At 41.3% G+C, this 16,848-nt stretch overlaps 1 protein-coding gene across 1 annotated transcript in view; it reads right to left on the reverse strand.

The window, feature by feature from the left end:
• Nucleotides 1–15,751, reverse strand: part of cers5 (ceramide synthase 5) — a 34,105-nt gene extending 18,354 nt beyond the window's left edge. The window contains exons 1-2 of the mRNA XM_083771727.1: nucleotides 15,386–15,751; nucleotides 2,355–2,460 (exon numbers count right to left, since the gene is read on the reverse strand). Of these exons, the coding sequence (XP_083627853.1) occupies nucleotides 2,355–2,460; nucleotides 15,386–15,558 (279 nt within the window). The 5' untranslated portion in view covers nucleotides 15,559–15,751. The remainder of the gene's footprint in view (nucleotides 1–2,354; nucleotides 2,461–15,385) is intronic.
• Nucleotides 15,752–16,848: the final 1,097 nt, after the last annotated feature.

The following is a 16,848-nucleotide window of genomic DNA, read 5'->3' on the forward strand; positions in this document are numbered from 1 at the left end:
AGTGACAGTACAGTACAGTACAGTACAGTACAGTAGAGGGAGTGCCGCACGGTAACTCTGTCATTTCTCTACCGTTTCGGACGCAGGGCGGCTCACCGGAACCGGGCCAGCACCCTGGGTGCGTTCCAGTTGGTCTGGAACCCCCCCCCCCCCCCTGGAAACCCCCACACGGAGTTGCACCACTCACTTCACACGGGTGTGATTTTTAGAATCTACAGTACAGGTCATAATGGGTAAACCCATTCAGGACAGGAACCCATTTTGGTGTTTTAAAGCAATATGTTATACTTTAGCTATTAAAAAAATAGCAGATCTACAAGCTCATAGTGGCACAGAGTGCCGCGCTACAGGCTTGTAGGTCTGCTATGGAAGAATGTGGTGCAAATCTTTTGAGTATATTCTTTCAGAGCGAACGTTTTTAACTCATATTTTTGCTTCTGGGGAGTCCCTGGAAAAACATATTTTCAGATGGTGGTCGGCGGCCAAATGCAGATAATTCTGGGGGTCCTTGACATGAAAAAGGTTGTGAACCACTGACATAGAAACATGGGGTTTTTCAGAAAACTGTTAGGATTTAGAATACTTTTTTTTTAGAATCGTCCCCAGGTGGTTTAAGAGAAGGAAGGAATGGTTTAAGAGAAGGAAGCAGAGGCATTTTCTGCACAACAACCACGTCAGGATTTCAGTGAATGACACATTGTGAACGTTCATGAGTCTCTGTTATCGTTGGTAGAAACATTAGTCTTGCATAACTGTTTCCTTGTACACAGCTTTGCATAGTTCCTCCAATGGAAATGACCCCAACAGAATTCCTGTAACGTATTGTTGCAGACATAAGTGGTTTCACTAGTTTTAGCATGCATGGCTATCTGAAATACACTGTACATTAGCTTCACTCTCTTGGCCAAATGACATGACGTGCATACAGTATGTTCAGATCTATATCTCAAATAGTTTCAAATATATTACTGCCTTCGATATCGTGATGAAAATAACCTGGCTAAGCTCCTGCTGTACTGCCAGCCTTCACTAGACCTCTTAATTGCAAAAAGGGGAAAATGTAAAAAAAAGAAAAGAAAAACCTTTTTGGACAATAGAGCACCCGTCTGACAAGTCTGATGTCAATATTGGTAGAGGGCTTAAATCCACGGATTCATGTACTTTTTTTTTTGCATTGTAATCCCCATAGGGGGATTTTTAGATCGCCTCATATAAGAACTGTGTTTGAAAAATTTAAAAAACATGTCATCTCGGCCGTTTCACTCATTGTGTGTGCGTGTGTGTGTGTGTGTGTGTGTGTGTGTGTGTGTGTGTGCGCGCGTGTGTGCGTGTGTAAATATGTCTACATCTATTCTAAGGTAGCATATACCTGCATAGACATACAGTATATTATCCTGCAACTACTGTGCACAAATGTATTATATATATAGGCCTACATAAATCTTGTTTGAGCACAAAATGCACTTTGAGAACCCACACATATTCGCTTCACATGCATGCTGTGCAAACCCCCCCCCCCCCCCCCCCCACACACACACACACACACAATCATTCTACAGTTGTGGCCTCCGGCCTAATCTAGTTGAATACGCCTGATGTATAGGAAAGGAATGTCTATTTTCCTGACTGTTGGGGATCAATTTAACAGCAAATATAGGCTAGATATTAGATAACATACATGAACATGAACGTATCGTTTAGGCTCAAAGTCACAATCTTTCAGACTAGAGTGTTTAGCTAACTGAAGGAAAAATAATGTAGTATTCTCAACTGTCAGATTTCACCCATTTTATCACGTAAAAAGATCCTACAGTCTCCAGAAAGTGTATATCCAGAGTAAATGGCATGTGACAAGATGTACATTTAAAATAAAATGACGTACACCATGTGTAAACAAAAAAAAAACCACGTCAGCCCGCCATCCGTGAATGCGTAAACGAAACCGCATAGTAAAGTAAGTAAACACATTTATTTTGTAAGTATACTGGGCAAATAAGACAAAAAAAACAAAACAAAAAAGACTACGGCCTCATTCACACCTAAAAGACACCTGTACCAATGAATATGGTTTGACCAAACACAGCCGTCAAACAAAAATGTTTTGTCAAACCATGTGACCTCATTTGGAAAGACACGGACAAGACAGCTGTCTCAATAGTGCGAATGAGGCCTAAGGCTTCCTACACACATAAAGAACAAATTATCTGTGCTCTACCTGTGTTTCATGGCCGCCTCAATGCTTTTCCAATGGAAGTCACGTGGTTTGGGGCGGCCATGAAACACAGGCAGAGCACAGAGCATTTGTTCTTTATGTGTGTATACGAAGCCTGACACAACAGTAATAGTGTGTTTACCTTTGTGATGGATGTAAACACTTTCTCCAACACGGCGTTGGGCTGACTTCGCCGCCCCACACCTGCCTGTATGTGGAGCCTATGGGCACACCTGCCAGCAATAAACCTGTCAACGAGGAGCGCAGAGCAGAAGATGTCTCACTACCAGTGGTGGAAAAAAAGTTTTACTTGTATTACTTAGTTTTACTTACTGGGCCTGTTTTGCTGAAGTGTCACCAAGGACAAAAAGGTGGTCAAAGTCAAATCATATGATTTGTCACACACGTTATCGCAGTGACATTTGTTCTACGCATTTGACCCATCTCTTGGGGCGGTGAGCCGCGCTCGGGAATCATTTGATTAGTTGATTTGACCCCCAATCCAACCCATTGATGCTGAGTGCCAAGCAGGGAGGCATTGGGACCCATTTTTACAGTCTTTGGTATATGACCCGGCCGGGGATCGAACCCTGACCTCCCAGTTTCAGGGCGGACACTCTAGTCTAACCACAAGGCCACTGTCTGGTCCCAGACCAGAGCGAGAGCGAGTGTGAGAGATCCTGCGTTCACACGGGCAGATACAAAAGATACAAAGATGCAAAGCTATAGTAACTAGTAGGGGTGCACGATTATGAAATTATGACCTATATAATTTCCCATTATATGCAGGGTCATATCTGCCGATACCGATTCTTACCGATTCCGATATTATACAGAGGACCACAATGGAAACAAGCCTAGGCCCTCCTAGAGGCTTGGCCCAAAGTCTGTTAATAAAGTATTCAATCAATCCATAAATAATAGCTTAAACTCTTTTCCAAGTGTCTGTTTACACAACTGAACGAATAAAGTTTTTTTTTCTTTTTTCCTCCCCTTTTTTTAAGTTTTTTATTATTCAATCATATTAGATTTTCTAATTTTTTTGCTGGTGAAAACCGATTAAATAATGAGGATTATTTTGAGACCGATCCGAGACCGATATGGCATTTTTCTGGCCGATTCCATTTCCAATATGCCTACCGATTATATCGACGTATCGTGACGTGCACCACTAAAAGCTACACAGTGTATTTGTAGCTGCCTGTTGTAGCTTTTGCAGCAGCTGCAAAGTCGGATGCATCTTTGCATCTTCATGTCGCTGGCTTCCAATGACAATGAATGGTAGACTGTAGCTTTGCATCTCCTCGTGCGAACACAGCAAGAGAGAGAGAGAGAGAGATTTATATCTATGTTAGTGCATGAGCGTCAACTGTTTTGTCTGGTATGTAAATAGCTTGATCTGGGGTTCTTTCACACATTCGGGCCATAAAAGGTCAAGGACATTTCCATAACTTTCATAGGTTGTTTTGTTGGGTGAAGCTATGTCAGCTGTTTTTTAAACGGTGAAGTTGAATAAAGTCACGTAAATCATTAATCATGTGTGCTGTTTATACACTGAGGATTTCACTGTGCTTAATATTACGCTCAGTAAACGGTCCGTTCTAATCTAGATTTCGTGACGTTAAAAAGCCTCTGAATTAAAGCCAGAAAATACTACACACAGCCGACGGCCGAGGGCACAGAGATCAATGTATTTCACAACAGTGACACTATTATACAACGTTATCACTGCAATAAAATAAGCTATTTACAAATAAAAGCAATACAAATCCACAAGATCAGTATGCACGATGCCGTTCGTTTATCATCACATGTTAAGATAAAGGTAAACCTTTATTGATCCCAGATTATTCAGGTATCAGAGCAGCAACAGCAGAGAGAATGAAACACAGGAGAGTCGAGAAACAGAGCCAATACAATTAGAATAAAAATACCAAGCTGCTGGCCCTATATCAGTGGTTTTCAACCTTTTTCATATCAAGGCCCATTGTTTTTTTGGCCTTTGAGCCATGGACCACCATTTGATGAGATTTTAGCCTCTCAGACCCAACACTAAAGAATATTCCGTTTTCGTTTGTACAGAATTCCATACTGTTCTTCTACATCTACAATTGTGTGGACTTCTTGTAAATTAAGTACGCTCTCAATAGTTAAAGATCCATAAGGGTCCTGACTCCTGAGGGTACATTTTGTTCTCCATTATTTAGCTGGGGACCACCTGGAACCCCCTCAAGGACCACTGGTGGTCCCCGGACCACTGGTTGAAAACCACTGTCCTAGATAGCAGCTGGATGTCCGAATGAGTGAACATACTGTATGTGCACATTGTGCGCTGCAGTCTATTTATAAAATATAACATGTCAAGTGAATATATGAATGAATATACTTTCGCCGGAAAGAAGCAGGCTAGGAAACAACTCAAACTGTTTTAAAACACCCTTCTTCTACAGTAGAGTGGCTCTTTTCTACATAACCGCAGTGTGCAGTTCAGCCAGTTCTGTGCACTCTTCACATCAAACAGCAGGTGCCGATTTAGCTCTTGATGCAAATTCAAGGTTTTTTTGTACTCATTTCAAGCAACGATCGATTTGTGTCTGCTGTCTATTTTTGTGACATCTATCAAAAAAAAGAATGAGCAAATGAAAATGCAAACTATTGTTACTCTCAATCCAAGTGTTACGTGTACTGCCATTCAGACATACACTTGTTTGCTGCTTTCTGCCTCTGCCTCCCTGTCTAACATTCATTCTCACTAGTACTGGTTGGGCCTCCAATCATCGTTCCACCAATCACCTTCAGCAATCACCCTATAAGCCACCTGTGTACAGCCATTTTGTCATTACTCCCATGCCATGCCTTCACAGAGGTTCTGAGACAGTGCACACTGTTTAAGTAAAACCTTTCAGGTTTGTCATTAAGCCTTCTGTTGGTACAGGGAATACGGTAGTTAGTTCTGGGGTACCCTGTACATATTGCACATAGGTAACTCTTTGTTTATTCCCACTAGTTTAGAGGTGAGTGCCACCCCTTGTATTTTCTGTTTGTTGGTAGAGCAGGAAGGTTTTTGTTTCGGTTCTAGTAGGTCAGCTCTTTACTTAATTTACGGTAGTTTATTGTGTTCTTTCCTTTGGCACCACTGAACCTTTTCCCAGAAGTTGGATTTATTATTTCAAAATAAATCCCTTTATTTAATTCACACATCCATCCGTTTCTGTCCATCTCTATCATTGGGTATTTGTTGTTGTCCCTTATCCCCTAGACCACCATATAGGGACATAACACAGTCACAGTGTAATTGTAAATCTGGGATGATTAGCCTTACATTTACCGTTGACCGCACTGGTTGATACATCGGCAGGGTGTGCGGGTTACCTAGGTGGTTACATTGCCTGACTGACATCAGCCAAGTGCTTAATTAATAAAGGAGATCAGAAACAGCCAGTCCATGGCTCTAAGTCTTAGTGGGAAGACACAACACAACCACAAGCAGTGGACATTAAAGGAGAATTCCATACTAAAAGGCTTTCTTACATTTGGGTTGTTGTGCTAATTTGCTTATTTCCATCGCTCAAAATTATATATTTTTTGTATATATCCTCTCTTCATAATGTAAATAATATCCCAAGCGGCACACTTTACTACTTATTTTGTTGGAAATAAGCGAATTAGTAGGCTACAACACCCCATAGCTCCATTAAATTCCCATTCAATACAATACACTGAGGGCTTATGGTAGGGGAAATAGCCATTAAGGAGTTTTTGCACAAAAAAACACCTGGACCTCTTTGGTGCGGCTCTTCATGGACCACACATAACCGCTTCAGAACTGGGGTTGGGCGCTTCAATGCATCAATGCAGAAGTGGGGATTGGCAGACATTGCGGCATGCGAGTGCGGTGACCCTGAGCAGACCGCTGACCATATCATCTTCACCTGCCCCTTGTACAGACCGCCCTCTGAAGCCAGCCTCTTTGACCTGGGACCAGAGATGCGGGCGTGGCTCCACGACACCGAGTTGGACCTCTGACGTTACACGAAAGAAGAAGAAGGTGGGGACGTACAAAGAAAGGTAAGAAAGCGTTCTAGCATGGAATTCTCCTTTAAACCATTCTGGGTGGGAACCCCTTTTGGTGTTTTAAGCATTGTTGAAAAATAGCAGATCTACAAGCTTGTAGGTCTGCTATTTTTGAAAAATCGTGAAAATTTGGCGCAAACCTTTGAATATATATTTTTAACTGAAATAGGTGCTTCTGGGGGGTGGGTCCCTGGAACAACATATTTTCAGATGGGGGGTCAGCGGCCAATTACAATATATGTAATTGTGTACCGGTCTGCTTTTCCTCAGTGCCATAGTTTATATTTATATTACAATATATGTAATTGGCCTTGACATGAAAATGTTTGAACTACTGACATAGAAACATGGGTTTTTCAGAAAACTGTCATGATTTAGAAGACTTTTTTTTAAATCGTCCTCAGGTCTAAATGGATTAATGCAATGTTCAGACTTTATCCTGTTCCACTCTTGTGTGTGCATGAATTATTCTGTTGGAGGAAAGCTTGCTCCAGGGGACATGAATGACAGGGCTGGGTGAGAAAATATTATGCAGAGGACAGAGTGTCATTCCGACCCCGTGGCTTTGCTTTGGTTAGGGTCAGGGACTGACTGGGTTAGTAATGCGGCAAGTCAGAATGGCCATGCGTCAGAATATAGCGGGCTTCGGGAATGCCGGTGTGCAACCGTTCTATGGCACTGAGGAAAGCAGACCGGTACGGGTACACACATGCACAACGTTTAATAACCTGCTTCCGGCAATGCTAACCGGTTATACTGACAATGTTGCCTGCAAGGTCCTGCATGGCTGGCGATGAGACATCAAGGAAGAGAGAGAACATCCGCACACTAGTTTCTAGAGCTCCGAGACTTACTTTATTTAGAGGCAACACATTGCCTTTCCCTTGATGTTTGCCTTGATGCCTGACTTCCAGCACCTAGGCATTGAGTTGTGCACACAATCTTCTCTGTAGCGATGAGACAGAACAGATTGCTAATAATTATTATTATTCGTTTTGCTAATAATTATTATTATTAGCATCATCGTTACAATCATTATTATCACTATTGTTTGTGGTAGTAGTGCTTTTTCTGCCGATTGATCAAAATCATTTTTCTTTCCACATGATTTCGTTTATTTTTGATTTGATTAGAAATGCAGCAGTGTTGAAATTTGATTAGATTTCTTTATTCAGTCTTTGTTTCCATCTATGAGATTACTTAAATCTAAAAAAGGTGGCCATAATAAGCTTCGGCTTTAGCCCTTTCCTTTTCGTTCAATTGTATCCTTTTTTGTAATAATGCTGGGATAAACCATGACCGAGACAAATAAACTAAACTAAGCTAAACCTGGCAGTGATGTAATAGGTTTTCAATGTAATGGGTCCCGGGACCCAGACCACCCCTTGGTCCCTGGTACCCATCTAAAATTCCAGGGACACTAATTTTATGAGTCCTACTTCAACAATATTAGAGTACAGCACTGAGTACAGTATTGCATCCCAGGATGCAATACAGGGTGACATGTTTGCATCTGCGGGATGCAGGCTATTTGCACCACTGCCTGGTCAACTAAGTAAACACCTTTCTTATTTTGTTTTCGAAGTAATATTGTGGGTTTAATGTGCTATTCAGTTGTTTGGTGGTGGGAGCTGGGCATGTATTTGTAGCGTGTGTGTGTGTGCTTGTTTGCATGCGTACATTCGTTATAAAAGCTGGCCCCAAATATTCAAATGGATATGTGCCAGGTTGCAAACCAAACATTAAAATATTCTGTTAATTTCAAAGTCTCTCTTTCGTTTTTCTTCTTTATTTTTTGGCCATTGTATGCTTTATTTAAGACAGAGACAGTGAACAGAGACACAGGAAGGGGGGGGGGGTGTCATGCAGTAAAGAGCCTCAGGTCAGATTTGAACCCGTGCCAGCTGCGGAATGCGCTCTTATTTCGTGAGACACAGAGGCGCCATAATTATTAATTTTTTTCTAGCATTGCACACAATGCACAATTTAATCCACAGCCACGTCACACACAGCTGATGAGTCTCGACTTTCAACATGCACCCATGCAGTGGTGGATGCATTTTTGTACTTTACTTAAGGATTTACAATAAAATACCACCACATCTCGGATGCAAATATTATATAGGGGTGGGACGACATGGGTACCTCACGATATGATATCTGTGCCGATATTAGGGCCCTCGATAAAGATAATATCACGATATTCAATATATTGCAAGAGATTTCATCAACGATATATCACAATATCTGTAACTGAAAATGAAATAAATTACCATAAAAGGCAAAAGTCTGGAACTATGTATTTTTCCCCCAAAATCTTACAAGATCTTTTTGTGACACAAACTGGCCAATAAGTACAATGATGGATGCATGTGTTTGGTCCGACATACTAACAGTCCTACAGTCATGTGTCTGACATCCTATCCAAAACCCAACCCTAAACCTAACCTCACAGGAAGCCTCAGATTAGTTTTTAACTTTTTACTGTCTTTTTTTTTCTCCCTGGAAATAAAAACGTCTGGGTTTCCGAGGCTAACATGACACGTACTGGCTGGAGAAAGAGTAGCATAATATGACATCTGATGCCCAAGGAACCGACACATTGTAAGTGTCATAGAGCAACTGTGTCAGCAACTATTTTAATGTCAACACCTCCACATTGGATTTGTTTACATACTGTTTACATGCTGTAACTTAAGTATTGTATTGTTGTTACATCATATGGGCTTTGCTTTGTTCAAATCATTGCGTTGTTTGCTTTTGTATGCACATTTGATTTGCTTACTTAGGGAAGCATATCTGTGTCATTTTAGATTGTATACTTGGCTATTAAAAATAGCAGATATACAAGCTGAGCTTAGCAGTTGATAACCAATGGACTAGTCTATAATGTACTGATTCTGAAGGTGTTAAGTCATTAAATATGGTACTTAATACTTAAAAAGATGAACTCATATTAAATGGAAATGGAATGTAGGAAATGGGTGAGTCCCAGCCAGGAAGTGTCAGCTGTTACAGCCAGGGGACTCCCCTTATTACACAACCAATCATGCTGTGAGGAGAACTCTAGTGATGACATCAGGGCTAAGGCGATATGGACACAGTCACAATATTTACCCCCATGGGCTTGTTCAAATTCTTCAAATTCTTCACAGAGAGAAAGCACTTGTTAAGCCAGCTGGGGTCAAGTTGGACAATGGGCTTTTGAGAGGTGTATTCGAGGAACTAAGGAATTTTAATATTCCCAGAAATGCATGGAGGCATTTCATCAGTTTAGCACAAATGTTACTGCATTTGTTTGTCACATATTGTTTTAAAGAGCTTTATTCAAATTTTCAATTATTCACAATGGCATTGTTGTCATGGAGCCTGCATGTTAATGTATGTCCCTGACTCACCTTTTAAATTGTGGTTATTATGTATTGTTCAAGGTAAACTATACACGCAGCAGCCTGTGACGAGAGAGGCATGATATGCATTGCCTGGAGTAATGTTTAACAAGATGTCACAGTAAGCTGAATTGTGTAGCCCAGGGGTGGGCTGCCATGTCTTGCCAAGTTCTACCAGTGGTTGTTTGTTTGTTTTTACGACTGGCTTTTTTTTTTACCAGTCGTACAATCCATCTACCAGAATTGCAATGGGGATAATTCACTTTTCAGCTAAATCAACGTAACAATGCGAATCAAACTGATCAATGATCAAACATGCAATCGATATTGTTCAATAGGCTAGACTGCTAGAGGCATTGAACAATGTATTATATAGGCCTATGCAATCCAAAATTGTTTGCTTTGAGAATACTGACACCACACGGTTTGCAATCCGCATAGATTGTGATCAGGTGCTTTCAGGTGCCATTTCAGAACAGGTATCACAAGGCCAAGCTAGTTCATGTTGCAAGACAATAAGAACAGGGAGGTGGGAGGCTTTTTTTGTTAGCGTCACAAACTGGGTTTCTGTTTTTTTCTCAGGCTCAGGTTATTGGGCAGTAAGTGTCAGATTCCCACCACTGAGAACCATCTCCTATGTACTGTGCAGTGGCACAATGTAATGGAATTATTATGAATTAATTATCAGAACGGTGCTGTGTGTGTGTGTGTGTGTGTGTGTGTGTGTGTGTGTGTGTGTGTGTGTGTGTGTGTGTGTGTGTGTGTGTGTGTGTGTGTGTGTGTGTGTGTGTGTGTGTGTGTGTGTGTGTGTGTGTGTGTGTGTGTGTGTGTCATTAGAAAAAACATTTTCAGATTCAGATTAGAAGGTACACTCCAAATAATGCCTACTACTAGGCCTCGAAAACCATCTCGAATTTCTATGACAAATACTGTAGTACACTAAGGCATGATCTCTTGAGATAAATCCATGTAGGGACAGCCTGTAGTGTTACGAATAGTAAAAAAGGAGTCGAAGTACAATCTCACACATATCTACCACACAATCTTGAAGTTCGAGATTGTTGATCTGCTATTTTCACTGCTGCAACACCACCAGGGCATAAGGGTTTGTCTTTTGATTTACCCCTTGCTTGGAATGAAGGCGAATTACAAATTGGTGTTTATTCTGCAGTTCAAAGCATCAGCTAGGCTAAAAGAATATATATATATATATATATATATATATATATATATATATATATATATATATATATAATACATAATAAATAAATATAGTGTTTCTTTGGGATTCATCCATGTCACTGAGCCTTGGAAAGGAGCATCTCTGAAGTGCACTGCTTTAAGTCACTAAACATGGTACTTAATACTTAAAAGATTAACTCATATTAATCGACTTGTAGATTGCGTTTCAAGTCTCATTCAACTGTCCCCACTCCTCAGTTAGGCCCCTCCTCTTGTGAGTATCATTTTACAATTTGTCAGTGGTTAAGACATAAATTTAGCTAAACCCAGGGATCTTTAACAAGGAGGATTAACGTCAAAATAGCCCATGTTAGTTAGTATGAGCCTGCAGATTAACCTCAGGAGGGGACTAGTGGGGATGGACAGATAAAGGCTGACAAAAGTGATGAAGACTATAGGAGAAAAGAGGGACAAACCAATATATTTAGTGTGTCATGTGTCAAAACATCCCTGTTCATGCTCAGAACCTGCACCACTCCAACATACACAAAGCCTGTTGCCAGGAGACCGGCTCGGCATGGTCTGTGTATACGCTCACAGCGGTGGCACTTCGTTGGGGGGGAGGCGGCACAATCTGTGACTTGAGAAAGAAAAGCTTTCCCTGGACCGTTCTGAATGCAGAGGCCCTATGCACATTCAGGGCTCCATTTTCGTCACCGCTAAACCCCTTATCCCTAAACTTCTTTGCCTTTTTTTCCCCCTTTTACTATTTTGCTAAACATTTTTGAATAGTTAAAATGGCCAGTCTACAAGCTCACAACGTGTCAATTTGTAGATTGGCTAGTTGAAAAAATATATAATAGTAAAAAAGTTTAGGGATGCGGGGTTTAGCGGTGACGAAAATGGAGCCCTCACAACATACGCCATATTGGAAATAACGCTTCCTTCTTCCGGGCCTTCACAGCTGTTACCGATGATACTGATTAAGGCTCTATTTCATTCTAGTCAAACAGAGTCAGGGTGCTGCTATAATAGACCTTATGCAGACAGCGGCCATCTTGCCATTACGTTAATGGCAGGGTGGCAACTAGCCGCAATTTTCCATGACGGCCCATACGTCCAAACAGAAAAGTCCTATCGAATTGTATTAAACAACGTCAAACTCACCGACATTGCAGCTGTATGGAAAGTTTGAATTATCCTCTTTCTATCTGCAAAGTGTTTGTTTGATGAAAATCCACCGTTGAGAGATATCCATCAGTCCATAGTACCAATAATCAAAATAGATAATGTATTATGCCAAAAGGCCATATTTAATTATTGTATATAAAATATTAAATATGTGTTTAATTTATTTACGACACCTTGAGAGGTTATAGATTGGCTCTTTCCACTGTTTTTGAAAATGTTTTTTTCAATAATAATAATTACAATTTATTTGCATAATCGTCAGTCGTCTCCATATTATGGAGACGACTGACGATTATGCAAATAAATTGTAATTATCTCAAATAACTGATTATTAGGCAATTATGTACTGAAATAATTGTGACAAGCCTAAACATGTGTATCACAACAATTGAGCATGTAGATTTTCTATTTTCACTGTCTAAAATAGGGACAAATAGGGTGAAAGTGGTTAACTAACATAGGGAAAATGACAAATATCAGTTTTCAAGGGAACAAAATGCAGAACGGGAAGATGTGTCGATATATGAGACATCTAACATTTGTTTCCTCGCTTCCACAAAACCTAGCTATACCCAAAAGAGGCGGTGTTCCTTCTAAGATGAGTCTGACAGGCGACATACTGTACCCACTACTTACAAGTTACAACTTAGATGGCGGAAGATAGACAAACTGGTTAACAGCAGTCCACAGATTACAACAATGATTGTATGTATGACTGACATAATCCCACACACAGTATTGTTTCCAGTCTTTCTTAACAATGTTCAACCCATGACAGGGCTTACTGAAAGGCCTCAGCCCGCACACACCAGTCGCTGCCAACAGAAAGGTATAATGATTATGATCAAACAAGAAACAAGTCTAACAAAGAACACCTCACTTCTGCAACAATATAACGTCAACCTGACCAAAGCACCCACTGCCTGTATACTGTGTAGGTAAAAGAGAAAAGAGGATCTTGCAGATGAGCATCCTTGTTTTTGTGCATACAAATACGGTTTCACTAGGAGGACAAATGTTTGGAGCACTGCATACGAGCACATGGCATAATGGTAAACAAAGACCAAACTTCGCCCCCAGAGAGGCAGGTTTATGGCTACAATAATTATGGTATAGGAATAAATGATCGTCCTTTCTAAAATGCACAGTGTTGATTCAACATGGCTTGGGTTAATCTTGAACACAGTTATGATGATATTCAGGCCTGTTTATCTATAGGCCGAGTTTTGGTTACACTGGCTTATATTTTCCATTGTTCTGCCACTGCCCACTAGCCAGGCAGCAAACACACCTTGGTACAAGCCATGGCTGGCAGCTGGCATGCAAAGAGAGAGGCAGGGGCCAATCAACACTTTGCTATTGTATGTGATTGTGAGAGCACAAATTAAGTAGGACTCTGTGCAGAATACCATGTATGTATTCAAGGTTTGTGTGAGCACATTTGCTGTACTTTTTGTCTGTCTGTCTGTCTGTCTGTCTGCGTACGTGCGTGTGTGTGCGTGTGTGTGTGTGTGTGTGTGTGTGTGTGTGTGTGTGTGTGTGTGTGTGTGTGTGTGTGTGTGTGTGTGTGTGTGTGTGTGTGTGTGTGTGTGTGTGTGTGTGTGTGTGTGTGTGTGTGTGTGTGTGTGTGTGTGTGTGTGTGTGTGTGCGCGACTGCGCGTGTGTGTGCTTAACTCCACGCTGCGTTTGAGCTGTGGACAGCAGCAGGTGTTGGAAACCAAAGCCCAGGTCTGCTAGTTTTCTGATGAATAAATGAATGAGTCAGCCACGCCAGAGTGACAGACTAGTGCTAGGAGTTAATGGTGGTATCTGATAATATCACCCCTGCAGGCGCTCCACTCCCCTCTGGACTCCTGGAGGCTTTTAGAGCCTCGGTTGAGAGCGGAAAGGCCAGAAGCCGTTGGCACATGATACTAGGTTCCGCGGTTACCGTACCCGATAGTGAGACGTCCCTATAACACCTCGGCTATGGTTTCTGATAACCTTTTGTATCCGACTGCTCTTTATTCACAGGCGCTTTAGTCGCTTTACCGAGCCCAGATTCACAAGATGACAACATCTAATCTTGTCCTGAAACTCTACTTTAATACTAATAGGCTGCATGAACTAGACTCCCTAGCCAGTTTATCTTGCCCAAAATGTAGCCCTGCGCTCTGGACAAGGGAGGTGTTGTTGTTGTGACTTGACCTTGTAGCTACCTTGTGGCTATTCTCAGCACGTGACAATGTTGTTTTTAGAAGATAACATGCATAAACTTAGCAATTATGACTCCCCCCCCCCCCCCCCCCAAATATGACAGTATCAATGCAAATAATAGTATACTGCTAAGCCTTGACAGGCCTGTGATTTTGAAAAAGAAAAAAACGTTATTACAGTTGGATCATCAATCATCAATCATCCATACTTCAGTTTGTGGTTTTGGTTTTGGTTTAAGTCACTATGCAGTGCCTGGAAGTAGCCTTGTTCAGATTCACCAGTGAATTCCATATTCAGTTAGTCATCTGTTATTACCAGTATCAAAAGGTGTTTAGAATAGATCAAATCGAGCATGCACGTTTGTTACAGCATAATAGCCCACAATAAATCAACTACTACTGTGGAAGATGGAATTCCAATGTTTTTCCTAATGTTATCAGTATTATAATAATAGCAATCTGGCCTGGGCCTGCCTTATCTTTTTTTAAGGATAATATAACTTCCCTATAAGTTCCCTCCTGTCTAACAGTCAAATGAATAACCAAATCCCGTTTGCCTCTCTCTGGTTTGCCAAAGTAAACGCCTCCGTGACAGACATGTCTGCACTTGGTTAGACCGTGAACTGCCTGCAGCTTATTGGCATGTTGCATTGTTAGGTTAGGGTTAAGGGTGTGCTTCAATGCCATATCACATCAATACCTTTTCTACTGTGCACTTCCCAATGCCTTTGCAATAATACAAACATTTTGCAGGTTAAAAGTTTACAACTTCATCCACACTTTGGGTTTAGATCATACTATCCATCCATCCATCACCAACCATGCCTAAGTGCCTATTGTGTTATGACACATGAAGATGTTACAATTCAGTTCCATAGCAGCATACCAGACCAGACCGCCCATGGCATCATGCAGGGTCTTGGTTTGAGTGTATAATAAAACGACAGGAAACCGCCAGCTAGCATTAGCCACGAAAAGTTCAGATTTTTAACAAAGTGACACAGTTTATACAGGCAGCCCAACTATAACAGCAGTGCAGTCAGTGGGTATGTAAAGTTGTCCCGCCCACCCCCTACCGTTATATGTTAAACTTTTTAAACCTTTAAGTGTACATTATTGTTTGGGAGTTAGAGTATACAAACCTCTCGAAGAAGATCCTAACGATAAAAATCCCCACCGCCAGCGGCAAGGCAGAGAGCAAGTGTCCGGCTTTGGGATACTCAGTCCCCGGAGCTGGGTCTGCGAGATCCGCCCAGGTTACATTATGTGGCAGCCAGAATCTCTCGTTCCAAAACCAGGCTGAAAGAGCAGCCATTCTTCAACGGTTGTGTGTCTTGAGCTGTTTTATTGTTAAAAAGTGCCGTTAACCCCAAAGAAGAATTTATAGCAGAAGTCAAAGAAGTATACATGGATGATCTCCTTCTTGAGTTTGTTGATGAGTTGCCCCCCACTTCACTAACGTTACCGCCTTAGGGAGATGCGAGGGAGGAAGGTAGAGGCTTACATCCCATCGCTCCGGAGTTTGACTTTGAGGAGGAACAGTCGTGCATTGATTGGTAGATGATTCGTTGTCTGGCAACCGCCGACGCCAGAGGACGCACGTTCTCTGTTTTGAGCTTACTTTTCTAGTTGGAAAAAAAAAAAGTGTTAGCAGAGGATGGTTTCGATCCATCGACCTCTGGGTTATGGGCCCAGCACGCTTCCGCTGCGCCACTCTGCTACCCGTTACGCTCATAGAGTATATATCTATGGTTACGCTCTGGCCCATAGTAGCCCTGATGCTAATTCTGCCCTGCACTGGGCACTGGGCAGAATTAGCATTAGGGCTACTATAGCCTATGGACCAGAGCTAATACAATCCCTGGTTTAGGTACAGTATTGCCAGATTGTGAGAGAAATATGCAACTGTAGATTGGTCTGATTGGTCTGATTGATTGATTGATTGATTGAAGAATGTATTAACAGCTTGGAGAATTGCAGTACATTTCAAGCACAACTCAATACAAGCTGTTAACTGTGGACGACACCATACAAAAGCATTACACTTGTTTACAATAGGGTCCACCCTTTTCAATTCATCAGACAGGTCTATGAAAACAAGCCCAAAATAAGCGACTACTGAGGCTATTTAAAATAGATGGTGAGTCATGACTCATGAGTGATGACCATAAAAGTTTTGATATCGTGAAAAAATATAAAAAATGCTAAACAAATGATATTTATTATTAAATGTTGCAAATGTTAAATTTGTCAGTGGTGTCACAAAACCAAAATGCGGAAAGTAATGCAGAATGATTTTACAGCTTCTTTTTTAGTGATGCATTATATTTTGCATTACCGCATTCCAGTAATATATTGCTTTACTAATGATGCGCATTACCCCAACACTGCTTTTGAAGGAGGCTAGGGATTAACATTTCTTAATGGCTGTTGGTAGGGTGTTCCACATTTTAGTGGCATCGGAGCTAAATTAATTTAACCCCTTGTTTGAGCCGAATCTGGGTTGCACGGGTTTGTTGAACTCCCTCTGGTGTTGTGATTGTGGACTTCGTTGAAATTAAGGAAGTATTTTGACACATATGGTGGTATCTTTTTATCGTTTTTT

The sequence above is a fragment of the Protomyctophum parallelum genome (assembly GCF_964188405.1).
Source record: "Protomyctophum parallelum genome assembly, chromosome: 8".
NCBI classification, from domain to species: domain Eukaryota; kingdom Metazoa; phylum Chordata; class Actinopteri; order Myctophiformes; family Myctophidae; genus Protomyctophum; species Protomyctophum parallelum.